The sequence below is a fragment of the Oryctolagus cuniculus genome, chromosome 13 (genome assembly GCF_051225735.1).
Source record: "Oryctolagus cuniculus isolate XC-2025 breed Fujian yellow rabbit chromosome 13, ASM5122573v1, whole genome shotgun sequence".
Classification (NCBI taxonomy): Eukaryota; Metazoa; Chordata; class Mammalia; order Lagomorpha; family Leporidae; genus Oryctolagus; species Oryctolagus cuniculus.
In genome coordinates, this window is record NC_142879.1 from 25,379,765 (window position 1) to 25,403,911 (window position 24,147).

The 24,147-nt window shown below is 44.1% G+C and overlaps 1 protein-coding gene across 12 annotated transcripts in view; it reads left to right on the forward strand.

Moving 5' to 3' along the window:
- Positions 1-24,147, forward strand: part of HHAT (hedgehog acyltransferase) — a 300,447-nt gene that overhangs the window by 212,681 nt on the left and 63,619 nt on the right. For 10 of the 12 annotated variants that reach the window (XR_016219600.1, XM_008268452.5, XM_089312131.1 and 7 more), the window contains one exon: positions 10,511-10,712. The exons of the other annotated variants lie outside the window; for them this stretch is intronic. Coding sequence is in view for 9 of the 10 variants with exons in the window: in XM_008268452.5 (XP_008266674.3) it covers positions 10,511-10,712 (202 nt within the window). In the remaining variant the exon portion in view is untranslated. The remainder of the gene's footprint in view (positions 1-10,510; positions 10,713-24,147) is intronic. 12 annotated transcript variants of the gene reach the window in all.

Below are 24,147 nucleotides of genomic sequence, written 5' to 3' on the forward strand. Positions count from 1 at the left end.
AGGAATCAGGGAAGCGAGGAAGATGCAGAAAATAACAGGAAAAGAAGGAAGCTGAGCAGGATTCACTGAAGATCCCCTGTGCTCAGAGTCAGGACGGAGTGGAGGAGATACAAGGGGAAATGTTAGGATTCTCTGTCCTGCATCTTCACTGTGAGGTTGGGGATGGCAGTTGCCCTTAGGTAGCTCAGAATACTGAAGAACAGCACGGCAGCGAGTCCAAGGATGTAGCGTAGGCTGTGATGAATACTCGAGTCCTAGAGCGATCAAGAATCAGACTGAGATTGGCTGGGGAAATTGTCCTGGAAATGAACCCTGAACTTTCTTTGAAAGATCAATGGTGGGGGTGGGGGGACTGCACTGTGGCGCAGTGGGTTAATGCCCTGGCCTGAAGCCTCGGCATCCCATATGGGCGCCGGTTTGAGACCCGGCTCCTCCACTTCCAATCCAGTTCTCTGCTGTGGCCTGGGAAAGCAGTAGAAGATGGCCCAAGCCTTGGGCCCCTGCACCTATGTGGGAGACCTGAAGAGGCTCCTGGCTTTGGATTGGTGCAGCTGCAGCCGTTGCGGCTAATTGGGGAGTGAACCAGGGGATGGAAGACACCCCCCCCCCCACCTCTCCTCTCTCTGTGTAACTCTTTCAAATAAATAAATAAATAAATCTTTACCAAAAAAAGATCAATGGTGGAAAAGACAGCCATGGGCCTCCATGAACCAGTGACATAGTGGCAGAGCCCAGCCTTGTACAGGAATGAAGTTCATTGACTACAGTGTAGAATTATCTTAGAGACTCTTGATGGCAAAGGAGGGAGCCAGGTGGAGAGTGACTCTGAGACAGCCAGGCTGATGGGTGCTCATTTGGAAAAGAATGCGACGAGAACCTACTGTATTCAGGACACCCCCCACCCCCACCCCCACCAAGGTAAGGATTTGGCTGCCATTATCAGACTGGGTGCTTCCTGAAGACATGGAACTTTTCAAAAGCTTTGCCTCTTCTCTTTCTCCCAGTTGTACATCTCAGCAGTTGCTGTTTTATTCCGGCCTGCCTGTCCCACTGTTGGGACTCAGTATGAGAGGGTGTGTGCTGCCATGGGAACCTGGGGTACCCACCCGTGTGAGGCCTGGGCCCTGCCTCCACAGAGCCCTCTCCAGGGCTGTGTCCGAGTCATTGCTCTGTAAACCCGGATGGAGGAGGCAGTGCTTTGGTCATCAGTTAGGCATGTCTTGATCACATTTGTCTTCAGAATGCCTTCTTGTAGAGCCCCCACGCCACTGTACCAGCACAGAGACCTTTATGTCCTACAAGTTCATTTTGTAGTAAACATTCTCCTAACAGCTCTGATGAATGGGTTTAAGATTGGGAACAGGGGTTGTGGCGAGGGTGTGGGTGAGAGGCAAAGACTGAAGGGGACAGCAGGACAGTTGCTCACAAGCTGAGCTTTGTGCCTGGGACGGTTGCAACTCCGATCCCTGGGTTTGGAGTCTGCTAGTGGAGCAAAGATTAGGAAGTGTGTTAGGGGCCAGGGCCTCTTTCTGACCCTGAAATGCATGCTCATTGTGCATTTATCTGGGTTTGCCCCTTTACTTCTGGTTCTCATACACTCCCCCCTTTTCATCTGGCCCAGGGAAGCTTATAAATGCTTTTAGCATCCTCTTGGGAGGAAGGTGGGAAGACAGGCAGGCAGCCAGGAAATCTTGGTGGTTATTAAACTGAGGCTTCGAGGACCTTTTTATTAGCGATTAAGCTCAACTCCACAGCACTAAAGGGTATTAACTCAGTCTCTGTCTCCCATGCACAAACCTCCAAAGAATCTGCTTTGTAGGGTATTTATTTATAACCCAAAGTAGATGGGGGTCTGGGAGCCCTTGGGACTGCTGATGCTGCCATGTGCTTCAAGCAGGACAGGCTTGGAAACCCCAAGGCAGGAAGCAATGCATATCCCTTGCTAGTGTGCACGCCAACTCCTGGCCTTCCTCTACCCCTATTTGTGACTGGCAGCTAGTTTTGAAGGGTGGAATCTTAAGGAGAGTTGTTTGCTTTTGCTTTGTTTTGCCTCTGCGGAGTGAAGATTGTAACACCACACACACTTCCTTGTCACTGGGACTCTGAGCATCCAAAGCAGTGTTAGGTTGCTTAAAGCTGGTAGAGCGAGTTCAGCTGTACAAGGACCTTCTTTAGGCCTTGCCCGTATGACAGCCACTCATTACAAGGAAAGCACTTGGTCAAGTGACTTTCATGCTCAATAGATAAGCAGACCCTGAAAGAAAGGTGCAGTGTTTTGATAGCAAGATGTTGGCAATGGGCCAGGTTTTGGTCGTTGGGACCTTCCTCTGACCCACCCACATATCTACCACAGGTCTCTCTGCAGCCTATTTCAGATGTGTAGAGAACAGCTGGCAATCTGGATTAGGAAATCAACAGGTCTATGAGAGTTGTGAATCCATAGCTTTGCCCCTTAAACACCAAGTGACCTGGATCTGATGGTGACATAGTTAAGATAAATGGTTTCATGTAAAGGACATCCCTGAGCGAGCAGACCAGAGCTCTTGATACCTTCAGTTGCTTGTGGAAGATAAAAGATTACTAATTGTTATGGTGGTGGCCTTTAAAAATAGCTTTATTGATATGCTAAACACTGCAAACATTAACGTGTACAATTATTAAGTTTGGACATTTGTATTCAACTATAAAATTGTTATCATAATCAAAGTAATAAACATATCTATCACCTTCAAGTTTCCTTGCATCCCTTCACTTTTTTGTGTTTTAAGAACAAATAACATACATTTTCTTGAACTCATTATGTTGCTGCTGACCCATTATTAGTAAGTATACATTCTCTTATGTGCAGTTCTATCCATGGAAATAGGCTATCTTTCATTTGTTTGTGTTTAGTTTCTTTCATCAGTGGTTTGTAGGTTTCAGTGTATAAATCTTTGACCTTCCTAGTTCATTCCTAAATAGTTAATCATTTCTGATGTGATTTTGTAAATGAAATTTTTTCTTAATTTCCTTTTGACATAGTTCATTGTCAGGGTGTAGGAAAGTGATTGATTTGTGTATGTTGACTTTGGAGTCTTCAGTTTTACTGAATTCACTTGCTAGTTCTAACTTCTGAGAAGTCTTCAGGGCTTTCCACATAAACGATCACGTTATCTGCAGACAGTTTTCTTCCTTTCCTGTCTAGATGCTTTTTGTTTCTTTCTCCAACCTTGTTGCTTTAGTGAAGACTGCCATTCCTACGTTGAATAGAAGTGACAGTGGCCTCTAAAGGTAAAATCTTTCATTTATTTTCACCATTGATTATGTTAGCTGTGGGCTTGCCCTATATGGCCTTTACTGTGTTGTGGTTAATTTCTTACATTTCTAGTTTGAGAAGTTTTAAAAAAGATTTGTTTAATTTATTTGAAAGAGTTACACACACACACACACACAGAGAGAGAGAGAGAGAGAGAGAGATCTTCTATCTGTTGGTTCACTTCCCAAATGGCAGCAACAGCTAGGTTGGGCCAGGCTGACACCAGGAGCCTGGAACTCCCTCGGGATATCCCATGTGGGTGGCAGGGGCCCAAGCACTGGACCCTTTTTTTAGGCATGTTAGCAGGGAACTGGATTGGAAGTGCAGCAGCCAAGCCTGGAACCAGAGCTCATATGGGATGCTGGCATTGCAGGTGGTGGCTTAACCCACTGCACCACAATGTCAGTCCCTATTGAGAGGTTTTTTTTTTTCTTTTGTATAATGAAGGCTGTTGATTTTTTTTCAAATGCTTTTTCTGCATTTATTGAAATGACCAGATAATTTTTGTAATTTATGTTATCATGTAAACACTTACTGATTTGTGTCTGTTGAACCACAGAGTTTGTGTTCAGGCCTAGAGCTCATTTGTCAGTTGAATTATCCTTTGCGTGTGTTGTTGAATTCAGTTTGTTACTATTTAGTTGAGGATTTTTGCATCTATGCTCATCAGGGATATCTGCCTGTGGTTTTCTGTGGTGCCTTTGTCTGGTTTTGGTATCGGTGAGTAACAACATGGATGCACCTGGAGAATATTCTGCTAAGTGAAATAAGCTCCTGTCTCAGAAGAACATATGCTGTATTACATGGTGCTGCAAATATGAGGACTGAAGCAATCAGACTCATGGGAGCACAGAGTAAAACAGTGCATGTCAGGGGCTGGGGGTGGAGGGGAGGGGTATAGCTTATCAATGGTATAAAGTTTCAGTTATGCGAAGTGAATAGGTTCCGGAGATGCTGTACAGTGTTGGGCCTATAGTTAATGATACTGTATTATAGATGTCAGATTTGTTTAAGAAGGTTGATGTCATACTCAGTGTTCTTGTCACATTTGAACAGTAAGATCTCCAGAGTGCTTAGACAAATGTACTGTCTCCTCTCATCTCTGATCTTAGTGCTCACAGTACCTATTTAGCGTCTACACTTACCTGGAGCCAGCTTAATTGACCTGCCCCAGGTTACAGAGATCGGTCAGTGGCAGAGCGGGACCAAGGCCACATCTTCCAGCCTTCAAGGGTTGGCTTCCTTCCTGTCCTGTTCTCTGCTGCTGTTGCTGCAGGAGCTGGGTCCAGTGGTGAAGACAACTGGGCTGGGCCATTCAGACTTCAGACTCTTTCAGCTTCTCCCACAGTGAGAGAGAGGGAGCAAGCGAGCGAACTTTTAGGTAACTGGAGTTTGGGTTTGGGGCTATGAACTTGGAGTTGAAAGTTGCAAGCTTGGGTTCATCAGCACAGTACTTCAACCCACTGAGCTATCAGCTTTGTGGGCTGAAGAAAAGGAAGTTTTTTTTTAATTGGCATCTAATTACATGAACCCAGAAGTTTAAATGTGGACTAAATATAGCCTGAGTTTAATTTGTATTTTATAAATTCCACATTTTCCTGTTGCCAAGTAGGACATAGAATTTTTAATATGTAATTTTCAGAGCTGCGTATGAAATTTAAATCCAGCATCCTTTAGTAAAAGGAGCCGAGAATTAGCCCAGCTCAAAATATTCATTTTGCTCTGAGTGTGGACCTTTCTTAGCCTTCTGAAAATCTATGGCTGCCCATTAACCAACTGCTGATTTTTACTTATTAAAATTCCATTATGATCTGTATCGGGTAGAAGACATTAAAAGTAAATTATGCTCTTTTCTGCATGTATCTTCCTTTGAAAACACGTGTGTCAGTAGATCTGCAGCTTGCTATCTGAGAACTAAACACCAGACCTCTTGTCCACTACCCTAGAGGATGCAGCAATGAGACCAAAAGCATGGAGGTGTGATGGCCCCTTTGTTCCTGAGTCTGATTTGACAGCAGAGCTAGGTAGGCAGAGCTGGAGTAGGAGGTCAACTGCTGCCCGCCCCGCCTCTGCTGTGCAGTTGGGGACTGAAAGCTGGAAGCCTGCAAGCCCACCTTGTGAAATCCCTGGACAGTGTCTGTGCACGTCACCCTCACCCCTTGATGGGCCTGAGGTTCTCCTGTGGCAAAGGACTTGGAGATAACACAGAAAGCTAGAGAGTTACTATGTGGTTCCTCGGGAGAAGGGTGCCCTGTACAGTGTGTGTATGGATTCCCACCACCTGGTCTCCACTGTAGACACATTCTTGAGTTGTTTTCACAGCCAGTAGATGGAAGATAGAGATATTCTTCCACATATGCCTTCTCAGTGGTACCCCTATAGCCAACTTACAAGTACTTGGGCCATCTGCTGCCTTCCCAGGTGCATCTGCAGGCAGCTGGATTGGCGGTGGAGCAGCTGGGACTCTAACTGGCACTCCAGCGCTGAATGCTGGCTTTGTAAGGGCTGGCTTAACCCACTGTGCCACAACACATTCCCCATGCCCCAATTCTTGCAGTCATACTTCTGCAGGGTGCCAGCTGTCAAGTCAGCGGGTCCCACCTTTGCAGAAACTCTTCCATGTTCCCCAAAGTAGAACTGACACCATGGCCTTCTGAAGTTGAACCGCAGCTAACAGCTCATTGACCCAAACCCGATCATAAATAGTGAACACTATTCTCCTGAGCAAGACTCCTTTCCCAGAGAGGACTTTTTTTAAAATAATAAAAATACTAGAGGATGTTTATGTGGAGGCTGACTTGAAGATTTGGTTACGTAAATGTAACGTATCACTGGGACACTCTCCCATTGTGATAAATGGCGTGATAGAACATGGTTGGCTCAGGATTCCCTTCTTTGGAAGATTGGACCACTCATTATGCCTTTTTTTTAAAAAAAAAGGTTATTTATTTGAAAGAGTTACACAGAGAGAGAAGAGGATGCAGAGAGAGAGAGAGAGAGAGAGAGGTCTTCTAGCCATTGATTCACTCCCCGATTGGCCGCAACAGCTGCAGCTGCATCGATCTGAAGCCAGGAGCCAAGAGCTTCTTCCATGTCTCCCATGTGAGTGCAGGGGCCCAAGGCTTGGGCCATCTTCTACTGCTTTCCCAGACCATAGCAGAGAGCTGGATTGGAAGTGGAGCAGCCGGGACTCAAACTGGCACCCATATGGGATACCAGCACTGCAGGTGACGGCTTCTCCCGCTACACCACAGCACCAGCCCCTCATTATGCTTTTAAAGAGTTGTTTTAGTGGTTTAAGTGATGTCATCAGGACCATGGCCCTTTTCCATGGGTCTCTCCTCCTCAGTTTGGGGTTTTCTATGTTGCACTGATTCTGTGAGCTGCCTTCAAGTTAAGAACAAGTGTTGCTCTCTCTGCAAGTGGGGACCGCACGGAGCCGGCCAGGCGGGGAGGCCTGGTGCACCCTCAGTGCCATGTTGTCATTGACGATACAAGATCCCGCCATTTCTGCTTTGCGGAGAAGTGTGGCCGATTTCTTCCTTCCACTGGGAAATCAATTGCTCTGTGTTTAGGATCTCAGTAAATGGACTCAACTGTTTTTTTTTCTTCTGTTTTTATTAATCATGGAATGGATGCCAAACTGGTAGAATCTGTAAAAGCAAATCACCTCTTCACCTTCCTTCTTACCACACCTGCAACCATCTAGAAATCTAGAGTGAAGAAAGGATTTGTATTTTCCAGTCTGGAAACTGTGCCTTCTTGTTTGAATCCAGCAGTGCCCTGTCCTCTGACACCTCGTCATGTATGGGTTTCTGGAATAAAAAGAATTCTCCCAGATTTTTGTTGGCTATCATTTCAAAGGCGAAGGAACAGCCAGGCTTCTAGAAAGTGCCTAAAATAGCTGTGCATGCAATTAGGGGGCTAGGTGCCTCCTTATCACAAGCCTGAAAACACGTCCTTGGAGTTGAGTCCAATATCAAGCACCATTGGCGTGCAGAATGAGAGGGTTTTATGCTATCCTGGGTTTTCTGGCATACGCGGCACAGCTTGCTGTTGTAGAGTGAGACATGATGAAAAGCCTCAACATGCAACAGCTTGAGTGAGGAGAATATTGGATAACTAGTTTTATAAAACTGTAGTCTTCCTTCATACTTTTGATATTGGTTTGGTTACTTAATTTTTAAAAAAAAACATGCAAGTTCATTGCGCCCAGCACTGATTGTGTGAAGTGAAGGGCAGCTCTTGATGGGGGCGGGGGTTATCTCCAAGCAGGTAGGAGCAGCAAATGATAGTGCCTCCCACCATCACTTTTCTTTTTTTTTCCTCTGCTGAGGTTTGTTGTAATCTACACCAATAACCAAGCAACCTCTAGGGGGCAGCAGAACACCAAGTAAGACCACCTGCCCTGGGAGGTCAGGCTTTTCTGGTTTGTCTCCCAGCCCTTCCTGTGTGTCCTTGGTGCAGGGCCACCACTCCCCCAGGTGGGAGCCTTTGCCAGAAAGCCTCCTGTGCTCCACCTGTCACCGCTTGTCTCTTTCTGCCCTACACTCTTAAACCCTCCTGTTCTACTGTGTACCGCATCGTGCAGTTTAAAGATGAGACTTGTTCACTATTGTTCACAACCTGCATACCTGTCCATAGGGCCGAGGCACCATCTTATTTCTCTGTGTTTTCTGTAGGGGCCTAAAAGAGTGCTTGGTAGCAGAAGGAAGGGCCTTTCATCTGCAGTGGGTGCCTGGCACATACTTGCTGCTTCGGTTGACACGGGAGACAACCTTGGTTTTGTACAAGAGGAATGACTGTCTTTGCTTAGTTGTTTCTGAAAAGGCTGCATTCTCGGTGCCTTCTAGTCTGCTTCTGGGTGCCGGTGCCACAGAGGCACATTTGCACCTCGGTCCCTTCCCTTCACTGCTATGTACTTGGAGCAGGTGCACTTCTTGGCCTCGGCTTTCTCACTCACAAAATGGCCTTGTCTAAGGTGATCAGGTCAATTCTCTTATACACTAGAACACAGTTTTATGAGTGAAGGATGTTGAAGACCAGAGCTTGACAGTAACATGGTAAAAAATTTTATTGAAGAACTATTGCAATAGAGGAGAAAAGATTGCGGTATAAAGCTGAGCTCATTTCCAAATCCAGTTTGGACAAGGAAGATAGAATCTATCTTCTGGGGTGGGGGTGGGGGTCAGAGAATTAAGAGGAAGCATCATGGAATGGGGGCTCTGGTTAAATTGATCTACAGGATCCTTGTGGAAGGCAGGCCAGGATGAGCAGACGCCAAGGGCAGGGGATGAGGAATTTGGCTGGATATGCAGGGTGACTGAATGTTGACCTTGGGGATGGGGAGGGGGTGGTCTCTTGCTCTAGTGACTTAGCAGGATTCTTGCTACAGCTGTGTGATGCAAGTCCAAGAAGGACTGACACCAAGGTAGAGAAGGAGCCTGGCCAACTTCAGCCAAGGCGAGAGACTTTGTCCATTTAATAATAATTACATTTAAAAATCATTACAATCATAGAGTCTGGAAATATTTCCTTATTGATGAGTCACTTTATGTAGTTTTGGCTAGCCTACCTATAAACAATTCTATTCAAAACTGCAAAATTAAATTTCCTCGAAAACATTGATAGATAAAGGGCCTGGTGCTGCACAGGTTGGGATGCTGAGACAGCAGGTGTAAACCATCTGCCTGGTGGTTCAGAGACACAGGCAGAGTGTCTCGGAGCTGTGCTTGCCACACAGGACATGAGCTTTACTTTTCCTCCATGAATAGGAGTGGGCCAAGGAGTTGTGACCAGTAGTGAATAAAAATAAAGCTCTGGGCTTTTTTTTTTTTTTCACTTCTTTTTTTTTAACTTTTATTTAATGAATATAAATTTCCAAAGTACAGAATATGGATTACAATGGTTTCCCCCGATAACGTCCCTCCAACCCGCAACCCTCCCCTTATCCACTCCTCTCCCCTTCCATTCACATCAAGATTCATTTTCGATTCTCTTTATATACAGAAGATCAGTTTAGCATACATTAAGATTTCAACAGTTTGCTCCCACACAGAAACTTAAAGTGAAAAATACTGTTTGAGTACTAGTTATAGCATTAAATCTCAATGTACAGCACACTAAGCACAAAGATCCTACATGAGGAGTAAGTGCACAGTGACTCCTGTTGTTGACTTAACAAATTGGCACTCTTGTTTATGGCCTCAGTAATCACCCTAGGCTCTTGTCATGAGCTGCCAAGGCTATGGAAGCCCCCTAAGTTCACTGACTCTGATCATATTTAGACAAGGCCATGGTCAAAGTGGAAGTTCTCTCCTCCCTTCAGAGAAAGGTACCTCCTTCTTTGACCCATTCTTTCCACTGGGATCTCACTCATGGAGATCTTTCATTTAGGTTTGTTTTTTTTTTTTTTTTTTTTTTTTTTGCCAGAGTGTTTTGGCTTTCCATGCCTGAAATACTCTCATGGGCATTTCAGCCGGATCCGCATGGCTCTGGGCTTTTTTTAAACGCTGCTGCAAGAAGGGTGTGCTCCCAGCTCTCCAGGCGCTGCCAATGCAAGGTGTGAGCTTTGTCCCAACTCAAATAGGAAATTACTGATCGGAGGACGTGGTCTGGCCTCGTGTCCCCTGGCAGCATGTGGGGAACGGAGGGCACACCTGCGTGACAGTGGCACATTCTGAGTGCCAGTTCGGCTGCCCGAGGAGCACCACGCTGCTCTCTTGTGAACTCTCCATTGTTCTAGGCAACTTGCCTGGCAATCTGGGGGGAACCGACTTTGGCACCCCTCTTTTCCGCCCAGCTCCTGCCAGTTAGGGGCCTGCTTTCAGTGGTTCAATCTCAGCCGTGGGTTTGCCATACGTGTCATGGAGTGAGCTGTAAAGAACACACCTGCCTTAGAACTCAGAGTGCCCAGCAAGCCGGAAGTTGAAGTGGCATGCAGTGACCTGGCACATCCCCTCGGAAACTCTGACCTCGCTGCCTCTCCTAAGTGCTATTTTTTGAGTCGTAAGAGCTCTTTGGCTGGCGAGCTCATTTACCCTTGAGCCCTAGAGAGCTGAGACCTAGGTTTTTGCCAGCTCCTCATGTGATGGAGACACCAAAGGGTGGTCTGTCTGGACCAGGGAGGGCTGTGTGCGGTGCGGCCGGCAGCGGCAGGTGCAAGAATGCAGGGCAGTCCTTGGCACGGCTCCTCACCGCCTCCTCTTTCTCCAGGTATGTGTACGTTCCGCTGGGCGGGTCCCAGCGCGGCGTGCTGGGGACGCTGTTCTCCACCGCGATGACCTTTGCGTTCGTGAGCTACTGGCATGGCGGCTACGACTATCTCTGGTGCTGGGCAGCGCTCAACTGGCTGGGGATCACCGTGGAGAACGGGGTCGGGCGGCTCCTGGAGACCCCACGCGTCCGGGACAGTCTGGTGAGCAGGATCCTTGCTGCTGGGGTAGTGGACGGCTGAACTCGGGGGACCAGGTTTGGGAGGGACAGTGCTCATCAGATTCACCCTGGGATGGAGCAGCCCTACCAGATTGGTTTCAGTCCATGTGTCTAGGGGCAAAACAGCTAGAAGAGCTTTATTTTTTTTTTTTTTTAATCAAAATGCGTATTTTAATCAAGTAATTAGTTTTGACCATAAAAGTAGTCCATATTTATTATATAAAAATTACACAATTCAGATGAACAAAAGAGGACTATTTCACCAACAAGTTATGGTAACACCCATTTTTCCCAATTGCTTATATGTATACATGTATACACATAGCACATGTGTACAAGGATTCTTCAGAACATTCATGACAAATGGAATTAAAAGATAAAGACTATAGGGTTGGTGTTGTGGTGCGGCAGCTTAAGCCGCCACTGGTGAAGGCAGAATCCTACGTCAGAGTGCTGGTTCAAGTCCTGCCTGCTCTGCTTCTGATCCAGCTTCCTGCTAATGCATCTGGTAAAGCAACAGTGGATGGGCCAGGTGTTGGGCTCCTGTCACCCATGTGGGAGACCTGGATACAGTTCTTGACCAGCCTTGGCCATTCTGGCCATTTGGGGAGTAAACCAGTGGGTGGAAGATCTCTCTGTTCCACTATTTCTCTCTCATTCTGCCTTTCAAATAGATCAGTAAATCGTAAAACAAAATAAAATTGTTTTGGTGAAAAAAATTGAAATCCATCCATAGTATTTTTGTAATATACATTTTCATGACGTTTCTAGACTCCTTGTATGCATAGATTTCAATTTTTTTAAAAAAAGATTTATTTATTAGAGAGGCAGAGAGAGAGAGAGAGAGAAAGAGAAAGAGGTCTTCCATCTGCTGGTTCACTCCCCAGATGGCCACAGTGGCTGGAGCTTCAGCGATCTGAAGCCAGGAGCTTCTTCCGGTTTCCCACATGGGTGCAGGGGCCCAAGGACTTGGGCCATCTTCTGTTTTTCCAGACCATAGTAGAGAGCAGGATCAGAAGTGGAGCAGCTGGGATTCAACTGGCACCCATATGGGATGCCAGCAGTGCAGGTGGTGCCTTTACCCACTACGCTACAGTAATGGCCCTGATTTCAAATTGTTTTTGCATTAAAATAAGCTTACCTTTTAATTCCACTTTCTGTTATGTTGTTGAAGTATCCCCATGTGTATATGTATGTATAAAACAGATGTTACTGTTCCAACCTAAGGTTGTTTCCAGGCTTCCTTTCCCAAGTCATTGATTGCATTTGTAACATCCCTTTTTAATGGCTATATAGAATTTCATAATATCTATATACTATAGTTTACTTAGTGTTCTATTATCAATAATCACATTATTCTGAATTTTTGCCACTATCAATTGTATTGAAATGAATACATTAACTGGGAAAAATTCTCAGAAGTAGAATTGCCAAGGTCAAGATTTGTTTTTCATCTTTAAGATTCACTATGCATACTGCTTATTAACTCTTAATTTCCCTGTAGGAAAAGTGCACCAATTTATAATACTTCCTACAGTATCTGGGAACACTCTTCCCAATGCTGAGTAGTACTAGCATTTTTCATGTTTGATAGGCACTGTATATGGAAGCATGAAAACAGCTAAGGGGTTAACACACATTCCAACTCTATTAGGAAAATTATTTGGAAATTTAATTAAATGCTTCTATTTAAGCATACATTTTAAGTGACTGTAAAAGACAGGCATACCTTTGCCTTTCAAATGTAGCATATGATAGATTAGAACCTTAGAGGAAATCATACTTTCTAAATGTAGAGCCATATTTTGCTCAACCTTGAAAGAAGTAGCTTAAGAAATGTGTGCTGGCATCGTGCTCATGGCAGGCAATAAAACACAAATTACTAGATAAGTGATTAGTGCTGCACCAAATTCTCCCCCCCACATCTATAAGACCCCTCCAAAATGGGATATATTTGAGTGTGTTTCTGTAAAGGTAGTCATAGTGTAAGTGGATGATTAATTCATCCAAAACAATAGGAAGCATGTAGCAAGATAACACTAAAGAATCTTACATATGCTCATGCGTGTTTAAAGGTATTTTCTTCAGTAGTAGTACTCAGCGATCAGCAGGAAAGAAATGTCAGTGAATTCCTATAGATAATGGTATTTTCAGTGAGAGTCATCTTCATCTTCAAATTTAAGTACTCCTCCCCAAAACCTGAAGGCCCAACGTTATCTGAAAATGGGACCATCACCTCCCCCCCCTTCTCCTCTCCCTCCTCCTTCCCTTCCCTCCACTCCTCTCCCTTCCATTTAAGAAAAATTTTAAATTTATATAAGGTGAACAAATTTCATGTGTCTCATATATATAATTTTAAGAGCATAATGATGCTTCCCATGCTACCTTCCCTCTGACCCATGCTCCCACTTTCCCTTTTCCTTCCTTTCTTATGTTTTAATTTTTACAATGACAAATTTTCAGGTTATTTTATAATCACAAACTTAACCCTCTACTAAATCAAGTATTCAACAAGCAGTAAGTAGAAAAACCACTGTTCCTCAAAGGTATATAAAGGGTTTATAAACAAAAACCGTATCTCAAGCTGTCATTTTCACACATATATATTACATCTTTTGTATTCTGTATATTAGTTATGACAAATCAGGGAAAACATGATATTTGTCTTTTGGGGACTGACTTATTTCACTAAACATAATGATTTCCAGTTGCGTCCATTTTTTTTTCTAGAGACAGGACTTCATTCTTTATATCTGAGTGGTATTCCATAGTGTATATATACTACATTTCACATTTTTTTACCCAGTTATCAATTTATGGACATCTGGGTTGATTCCATATCTTAGCTATTGTGAATTGAGCAGCAGTAAACATGGGAGTACAGATAACTCATTCATATGATGATTTCATTGCCTTTGGGTAAATTCCTGGGAGTGGGATGGTTTGGTCATATGACAGACTTATTTTCAGATTTTTGAGGAATTTCCATACTGGCTTCCATAATTGTAGTACTAGTTTACATTCCCACTAACAGTGCATTAGGATAGCTTTTCCCCCACATCTTTCCAGAATTTATTGTTTTTTGATATTTGAATGATAGTCATTATAACTGGGATGAGGTGAAACCTCATTGGGGTTTTGATCCATTTCCCTGATGGCTAGTGATCCTGAGCATTTTTTCATGTGTCTGTTGGCCATTTGATTTTTTTTTTTGTTTTTAAACTTTTATTTAGTAAATATAATTTTCCAAACTACAGTTTATGGATTACAATGGCTTTTCCCCCCCATAACTTCCCTCCCACCCGCACCCCTCCCATCTCCCGCTCCCTCTCCCATTCCATTCACATTAAGATTCAGTTTCAAATATCTTTATATACAGAAGATCGATTTAGTATATATTAAGTAAAGATTTCATCAGTTTGCACCCACACAGAACATAAAGTGTAAAATAGTGTTTGAGTACTAGTTATAACATTAATTCCCATTGGACAACACATTAAGTACAGAGATCCCACATGAGGAGTAAGTACACAGTGACTCCTGTTGTTGACTTAACAATTTGACACTCTTGTTTATGGTGTCAGAAATCTCCCTAAGCTCTAGTCATGAGTTTCCAAGGCTATGGAAGCCTCTTGAGTTCGCTGACTTCGATCTTACTTAGACAAGGTCATAGTCAAAGTGGAAGTTCTCTCCTCCCTTCAGAAAAAGGTACCTCCTTCTTTGATGGCCCGTTCTTTCTACTGGGATCTCACTCAGAGATCTTTCATTTAGTTGTTGTTGTGTTTTATTTTTTTTTTTTCCCAGAGTGTCTTGGCTTTCCATGCCTAAAATACTCTCATGGGCTCTTCAGCCATATCCGAATGCCTTAAGGGCTGATTCTGAGGCCAGAGTGCTGTTTAGGACATCTGCCATTCTATGAGTCTGCTGTGTATCCCACTTCCCATGTTGGATCGTTCTCTCCCTTTTTTATGCTATCAGTTAGTATTCGCAGGCACTAGTCTTGTTTATGTGATCCCTTTGACTCTTAGACCTATCAGTGTGATCAATTGTGAACTGAAATTGATGACTTGGACTAGTGAGATGGCATTGGTACATGCAATCTTGATGGAGTTGTATTGGAATCCCCAGCACATTTCTAACTCAAACATGCCTGTTCATGTCCTTTGCCCATTTCTTGACTAGATTGTTTTGTTGTTGAGTTTCTTGAGCTCTTTATAGATTCTAGATATTAATCCTTTATCAGTTGCATAGTTTACAAATATTTTCTTCCATTCTGTCAGTTCCTATTTTGTTGAGTGTTTCCTTTGCAGTGCAGAAGCTTCTTAGCCTGATATAATCCCATTTGTCTATTTTTGTATTATTGTCTGTGCTTCTGGGGTCTTTTTCCAAGAAGACTTTACCTATACCAATGTCTTACAAAGTTTCTCCAATGTTACCCTCTAGTAATTTGATAACATCAGGTTGTAGATTTAGATCCATGATCCATTTAGAAATGGTTTTTGTATATGGTGTAAGGTAGGGGGTGTAATTTCGTACTTCGGAGCATGGAGATCCAGTTTTCCCAGCACCATTTGTTGAAGACACTTTCCTTTTCTCCAGGGATTGATTTTAGTTTGTCAAAGATTAGTTGGTTGTAGATGCAGGGATTAATTTCTGGGGTTTTTATCATGTTCCATTGGTCTACATGTCTATTTTTGTTCTAGTACCAGGCTGTTTTGATTATTACTGCCCTATAGTATATCTTGAAATCTGGTATTGTGATGCTTCCAGGTTTATTTTTGTTGTTTAAATTGCTTTATCTATTTGCAGTCTTTTGTGTTTCCATATGAATTTTAGCATCATTTTTTTTTAGATTTGAAAAGAATGTCATTGTCATTTTGATTGGTCACATTGAATCTGTATATTGCTTTGGGTAATGTGGACATTTTGATGATACTAATTCTTCCAATTCTTGAATATGGAAGAATTATCCATTTTTTGTGTGTCTTCTATTTATATCTTTAATTTTTTATAATTTTCATTTTAGAGATCTTTCACATCCTTGGTTAAATTTATTCCAAGGTATTTAAATATTTTTGTAGCTATTATGAATTGTACTGATCTTACCAGTTCTTTCTCATCCATGGCATTGCCTGTGTATACAGCAGCTATTGATTTTTGTGTGTTGGTTTTATATCCAGCAATTTTACCAAACACTCTTATAAGTTCCAATAGTCTCTTAGTGAAGTCTTTTGGTTTCTCTATATATAGTAGGGACTTTTGGTTTCATGTTGTCTGCAAATAGGGATAATTTTACTTCCTCCTTTCCAATTTGTATCCTTTTGATTTCCTTTCCATTTTAAAATATTTATTTATTTGAAAGCATTAGAGAGTATGAATGAATGAATGTCTTCCATCCACTGGTTCACTCTGCAGATGGCCCCAACAGCCAGGGTAGGCCAGGCTGAAGCTAGAGGCTTCATCCAGGTCTCCTATGTAGGTGGCAGGGGACCAAGCAGTCCATTGCTTTTCTCAGGCCATTAGCAGGGAGCTGGATCAGACATGGAGCAGCCAGGACTTGAACTGGTGCCCATATGGAAGAATGGGTTGCAAGTGGTGGCTTTACCTGCTACACCACAACACAAGCTCCCAGAGGGTTCTTTCAGCCTAGTCTGAAGCCTGGTAATTGATTTCTGTGTTGTTTCATGAAGGGCTTAACATTAACCTTGAACTTACTGTTAACCACTACTTTGTGGTATTTGAGGCATAATTTATGCTATTGATAAATTTTAACAATCTGCAATATTAAAAAGTGTAACCTAACTGAGTTGTACAGTTTATGGTTGTCTTATTTTTTGTTTCAAATAAGCCACAGCAGCAAATATATTTACTCCCAGGATGAAGTACTTGTCTGCCCGCCCTGCGCCATTTTAGTGTAGTCTAGGACGCTTATATGTTTATGTCATTTAGTCCTTCATCTACAATTCAGATACCTAGGTGCACAGCAATTTTTTTTTTTTTTTGACAGGCAGAGTGGATAGTGAGAGAGAGAGAGGCAGAGAGAAATGTCTTCCTTTTGCCGTTGGTTCACCCTTCAATGGCCGCCGCGGCTGGCGCACTGCGGCCAGCGCACTGCGCTGATCCGAAGCCAGGAGCCAGGTGCTTCTCCTGGTCTCCCATGGGGTGCAGGGCCCAAGCACTTGGGCCATCCTCCACTGCCTTCCCGGGCCACAGCAGAGAGCTGGCCTGGAAGAGGGGCAACCGGGACAGAATCCGGCGCCCCGACCGGGACTAGAACCCGGTGTGCCGCCGCCGCAAGGCAGAGGATTAGCCTAGTGAGCCGTGGCGCCAGCCACACAGCAATTTTTGATATGCAGTTTTTGTTGAAATATTTTTCTTACATATTGTAAATATGATGTTTGGTTTACACATCTGTTGAACAAGAACATTAAGAAAACTGTTTTTATGTCACTTGTAGGTAGTTGTGGCAGTTTGATGACGTACTCCTTGAGTATAAGGTCAGGTTCCATCACTATCTGTATCCTGTGTTGACAGATAAGCAAAGAGAAAGGTGATTTTCCAGGCTTTTATGCTCTTCAGGCCTTTAGTGGCTTGGTTGAGGCCCTCCTACACTGCAGATGGTGATCTCCTTTTCTCAGGCTACTGACTCAAGCATAAACCTCATCCAGAAGCCCCGTCAGACATGCCTAAGCAATGCTTAACCATATGTGTGAGCACACTGGCCTAGTCAGATTGCCAAGTACAATGACCCTTTGCATCCTTTCTCCATGGCATTTATCTCTCGTGTGTGTGGAAGCTGGATTGACAATACCTGAGTCGTGAGGGTTGCTGTTCCTTCCTTTGCCGTATTTTCTCTGCCTGCTACCTTGAGGCCTCGTCTCAGTCTGAAAACACAGTAGCAGTCCGTGTCTTGGTGCTGGTTGACTGACAGCTGAACATTTTATGGAGGACTGATTGGAGTATTGTAAACAGCAAGTCCTCTGAACTTCTAGAATAGGACTGGCCAATAGAGCTTCCTGATATGATAGAAACATCTGCTACGTGGTTCAGTAGATCAGCCACTAGCCACACGGAGCACTTAAATGTGGCTAGTGTCACTGAATTTGTAATTTATTTAATGTTAATCCATTTAAACCTAGGTAACCTCCATGCAGCTTATGGCTGTCATTTAGGAAAGTGCGTTTCTGGACCATACCCTTTCTAGACAACTTCTAAACAAGGTAGTGTGTTGGGCTCTACTATAATTTAGAATCATCTCTGTTAATGGTATGGTGCTTCATGTATCCAACTAGCTGTTGAACTTCTTGACTTGCATGTCTCACAGGTTTTCCAGACACCGCGTGTGCAGTCCTCAGCTCATGTGCTCCCATCTCCCGGAATTCCAGCTAGCTCCTCTCCCTCTAGCACCATCATCCATGTGACTCAAGGCCAAAGCCATTTAGTTATCCTTAGTATCTCCCCTGCCCATAGAGTTCACCTATAAAATTCTATAGTCTACCTTCTAAGTAGGCTGTTTCCATTGCCATGATACCATCCTAATCCAAGCTGCTCTCATTTCTTGCCTGGTCCACCACATAGCTTCTAATTCATTCCCTACTTCTGCTTTTGCTCCCTTCAACTCAAATCCTTGTATACCTTGTACTCACAGATGTTTCTCAATAAACACCTCTTTAAAATCCTGTAGGGCCCTCCCATTTCCTTAGGACCGAGTCTGTGATATATCACCCGAGAGGTTCTGTCTAATCTTGATCTGGATACCCCTCCCCTCTCCTCCTGCTCTTGGCTTCTCTGTCTCTGTTGATCCTTCTGTTCTACATCTGGCCTCTCCAGCCTCAGTCCCCTACACAGGTCCTTCAGTCTATTGGGATACTCACTCTCCTTCCCTCTTCCCTTCTCATCCGTCAGATTTCAGCTCGAAAAATACTTTCTTTGGGAACCCTTTGTTGACCTTTTACACTCAATGTGGATCCATTTGGTAATTCATTTTAGGCAACTGGTATATATTCTCTTCTGTTGTTATCACAGCTGTAGGAGAATGGTTTGTGTAATAGCTTATTTAATTCTCTCATTGATCTGTAAGCCTCACGAGGTCAGAGATGCTGTATCTTCAACACCATATAGTGCCTGGCATAGTGTTTTGTTGAGTGAAAGGAACAATGAATATTTTCTGACTTCACTCAGGGAAGTACTAGAGCAAATAGGCTTCTGCAGCTGATAAAATATATTGATTGAATACTGGAAGAACTTACTGTGGCTGGGAATTATTGAGCATTGTGCTGAGAGATTATTTTGTAGCAGTGTAGATACTAATAGGTCTAGTGATGGAAAATGCTGTTAATGCTCAATGCTCTATATATACTTTCTTTTCACATACATGCAAAGAAAGGAGTAGGGAGGCATTTGCTTTCCTGGTACCCTGCTGCTTTATGAGAGGGGGGATTATTGGTTGTGACTCACTGAGGCACAGAACTGTAGGGAGCTAACAAAAGGCACTTTCATAAAGCACCCGAACTGGTTGGCCGTAGAAGAGTTACTGCTGAAGCAACATGCTTTTTCTCTATACAAATACTCTGCAGGGAGCTACCATTTGTGTTTGGCATTGAAATCGTTTAATAAGTGAACTGTTTTGAAGGATCAATAGAGTGACAGCCCTGCTTGCCAATTCCCAATTTTATCGTTCCTTGGAAGGAAGACATCTTCAGCCTACTTGTCAGCGAGTCCTACACAAAGAAGAATCCATGTCTCAAACAATTCACCCACCGTGGATTAGTCATCTTTTCATCATTGTAATATAATACCTGAGGAAAGTAATTCTATAAACTATAGAGGAAACGTTTATTGAGCTCACAGTTCTGGGAGTTCAACTCCAAGTTTGGGTGGCACCATTGATTTGATCTTTGGGGTGGGTGGTGGATGGCAGTGGTGGATCTCAAGAAGAAGAAGGGTCACCAGGTGAGTCAGGAAGTGGAGAGAAAGATTCGGCCTAAACTCACCCCTCAGAACCAACTCTGTGAGACCTACTTCTGAGAGTAAGCTCCCAGTGACTGAGGACCTCCTCTTAGACCCACCTCCTAACCATCATGATTGGATTAAGTTTCCACCCCACCCCCACCCCCCACTAAGTGCAATTAACTTATGACATTGGGGTTTCCTGTCTGAGTTAAAGAGTCAAATCATGTTCAAACCATAGCATACTCTCATCACTTTCTTCCATTTCATTGAATAATTTAAGTATATTCTCTTCTCCCAGCCTTTGTTCCCTCTTCTTTGCCCCCAGAGTGCCCTGTTTGCAGATTTATATCCTTGCTGAAGCAGTAAAATTTCTGTTTATAGATTTAATTGAGGAAACATGCCTCCAGTGAAAACCACCAAGGGTCAGTCTAATGGTCATGGAAGGGATTTGATATTCTGATGTCAGAAATAACCCAAAGACGGTGACTCTGTGATATTTCTTCTTGAGTTGATATTAATCAGTTTGATTTTGAACATGTGGGTGTGAGGTCAGCTTAAGAGGATGATTAATTATAAAATGGTCCATGTAATCCAAACTATGATATGATTACTTAATTCTATAGAATCCTAACGTACCAGTGGGTAAGACACATGTCAGTTGGCCTGTGCTATGGTTTGGATATGTAATTCAAGGGTTCATGAGTTGAAATTTAATCCTTGTTGTGAGGTATCAAGAGGGTAGAAGCTTAGTCCAAGTGTGGTGTTTCGAGGTGGACCTGCAGGAAGTGGTTAGGTTTAGATTGGGTCAGCAGGGTATATTCCCATAACCGAACACTGGTGGCTTTATTAGAAGAGAGTCCAGAGGATTTACACAAGTAGGTTCCCTGTCTCTTGCCTTGTGATCCCCTGTGGCACCCCAGAACTCTGCCAGCAGGAATGCCCTCACCGGATGTGGGCCCTCAACCTTGGACAACAACCATGAGCCAGAATAAGCATCTTTTATTCATAAGGTACCCGGCCTCAGGTATTTCATTATAGTAAGAGAAAATGGACTAATGCTGCCTGATTCAATCAGAAAACCTTTCCACCAGGAGTGGGTTGTCAGAGCCCCAGCTAGTTCCAGAGGGAACATAAAGCAGACTTGTCTGCAAAGAGTTGTGCTGCTTGACAATGGCTCATGGCCTTGTATTCCTCCACCACTCGGATTCATTTCAACAAATAGAGATTAAGTCCACCTCGGCATAGTCTACCTGGCCTTTCATTTTTTAAAACAAAAAATCAGTATCCTATGTGAGAAATACTTTGTAGAGCACTGGAGAACTCTAAGCTGAAGAAAATGTAATCCCTCCCCCTTAATCTTTTTTTGTATCCTCCTCCAGTATTTTAATTCAGGTGGTTTATCAGTGTGCAACGATCAGTGTGCAACTCTGCAGCCTATTGGCAGTCCGTTTCCTCCGTGAATGAAGGCATCTTGCCTGGCCTCCATGAGGGTGATCATCTTTATGGTGACTGTTTTAGAAAAAAAGAGGCACTAGTACAATGGAATGGGAGCTTCTCTTTGTGAAGAGCTAAGTGATCTGTAGGAAAGGTGAACTTGTCTTCATCAACATCATGCTGATGGGCCTTGCCTTCCTGGACATTACTCGGGTCCAGGTCAGACAGAGAAATCTGGGAGCATGCGCATGACATTGTGGAGCTGTGACATCTGAAGCCTTGTAGAAAAAGAGTGCAACACTGGTGTGGACAAAGAGAAAAGGCAACTGGGGCCAATTCTGCAGAACACAAAGATTCAGAAGTTGGCTGGAGGATGAAGGGCCCAGGAATGGGGGGAGAATCTAGAGTTTGACTTCATAGAAACCAAGAAAATTGGGCCTTTCCTGGGAAGGTGTCATTTGGGCAGTGGTGGTAACACGCTGCTCACAGGCCAAGGAAGGAGAGGCCAAAGGACACTTAGGTGTCCTTGTCAGGTCCTGACAGGGAGGAGCATGGGAGTCCTCCTCCCTGCCCTAGGAGGACGTGATTTGCTTGGAGAGGTGGAGCATGTGTGGACCACTTGGGGATCAGAGGAAGGAGTTGCCTGCAGAGTGACCAGAATGGGGCTTCGAGGCAGCCTCGTGAGGGTGGTGGTTGGTGCAAGCTAAGCTTTTGGAAATGGCTTGGCCAAGAGCTGGGTCTTGAGTTGGCTCTTGAAGAATTTAGAGCAGGATTTGGCTAGGTCAGTCAGGAGAAGACTGCCATTCCGGTGGGAGGATGGTGCACACGCAGCCTGAAGTCTGGCCTGAGCGTGCTGTGCCCAGCTCAGGAGGTTAGAAAGGCCAAATGGTCCTCATATAAAGGCGTTGGAGTGCATTGCTTAGAAATCTAGAACTGCAAGCCACTTAACCAAACAGGAGAGCTTTAAATTAACATATTAATCCCATATGTCAAATCACCCTGTTGTGCCAGCTTGTTAGCACTCACCCAGCCTTCTTGGTCTGCACAAAGCAACACAGGCTGTTATGAACAGTGTGTTCCTCGCTGGATTATGACCTGTTGGCACCCCACCCCGTCAGCTCCCACTCCTACGGATCATTAGCAAGGCAGGAAATTCTGGTTACACATTTTCTTCTCTCTGGGGGTCTGAAGGCCAAGTCTTAACCTTTCTGGTCTAAGAGGTAGAATTCTGAAAATAATTGACCTCTTAGTCCAAGTATGTTTAGGATGGCAAAAGCACCAAAGTTTTGTTATTTGAAAGGCAAAGCGAGGGAGAGGGAGGGAGGAAGGGAGAGAGAGAGAGAGAGGAAGAGAAGAGAGCAAAGATCTTCCTTCCTCTCAAATGCTTGCAACAGCTGGGGCTGGGCCAGACTGAAGCTAGGAACCAGGAACTCCACCTGGGTCTCCCCTGTGGGTGGCAAGAACCCAAGTACTCATGCCATTGTCTGATGCTTCCCATGCGTCAGCGTGAAGCTGGATCAGAAGTGGAGAAGCCAGGACTTGAACCAGCCCACCGATACGGCATGCAGGTTGTCCCAAGTGGTGGCTTAGCCCATTGCACCATAACACCTGTCCTCAAAGTTCTTTTTAACTTTCTGTTTTTGAGTCTGCTACTTGGAAGAGAGAAGGTTTCAAAAGTGTCTGTTTTCAGTTATTCACAGACGTGAGCCCCAGGCCTGGCCAGCTCTTGGGGGTCAGCTGCCTTTCCCCCTGCCCAGCTCAGGTTGGAGCAGGGCAGGTGTCCCGCTTTTGTCATTTGCCAGTATCATGGAATTCTTGTTGCTTCCTCCCGCTAAGTGCGTGACACAAACCTTCACCTGAGCAACCATAATCTCAGGAAAGCAGTGCTAAGCCAAAGGTGAGACCCATGGCTTAAATGATGATGGTTGAACTTGGCTTTCCTAGGTGGTTTGTGGAATTTGAGTCTTTATCTGAGAAGACCTGGATTCTGCTTCGAAAGCACAGATGAGTGGAGGGCCCTACAGTCACAGTGTGGTGCCGAACAGATGAACTTAGGAACTAGGAAAAGTCGTCCAATGTACTTGTGAAGCTTGGGACATGTGTTTCCAAATCTGGGTCTTTACTGCCCAGAAAATTCAAATTACCCACTGGAGGTGGCAGAGTTTGAGCTGCAGTGTTCCTGTTATGGAGAGAGGGAGGAAATAGCTCTTTTGCTTCTTCTCAAAATAATATGCGCATTCTTGGTGGGATATATTCTTACACTGTGAACCGAGATATGTATATATGTGCTGTGACTGTATGTGCAGAGTGTGTGTTCATTTTTTAAAGCTCTGAGAAGCCAGAGATGTTCAGGACATCTAAAATAAAATTTTTCTACAGCTTTTCACATTTTTTCCAAGACCTAGAAATAAACTCTGCTTAAAAAAGAAAACTGAGCAGCTGCTGGCCTTGTTTGAGATGAGCTGCGTTATTATCAATGTGCTTGGGATTGCCAACATGTATTGAAACACCCGATTCTTTGCTCAGATCTCAACCCTATGTTTCTCTGGGCTACCTGCTGGAGCCACCATTGCCTCCACTGAGGGTGGCTGGAAAGAGTGTAGCGTGGAAGATACAGGATCTCTGTCAAGTCAACTATGATGCTTTTGAACGCAACAGTGTAAACTAAATTTATTGTGAGGAAATAGATCCTTGATGTATTAGGTGAAAGTAAAGAATGATAGACATAATAATAGCGGCCAGCATTGTGGTATAGCAGGTTAAGCTGCTGCTTGCCTTGCTGTCATTCCATATCAGAGTGCCGGTTCAAGACCTGGCTGTCTGCTTGTGATCCAGCTCCCTGCTAATTAGTCCAGGAAAGCAGCTGAGGATGGCTAAGTGCTTGGGCCCCCACCAGCCAGGGAGATCTACATGGAAGGCTCCTGGCTTCAGGCTGACCCAGCGCTGGCCATTGCAGCCATTTGGGGAAAAAACCTGCAGATGAACCATCTCTCTCTCGCTCTCTCTTGCCCGCCCGCCCGCCCACCCTCCCT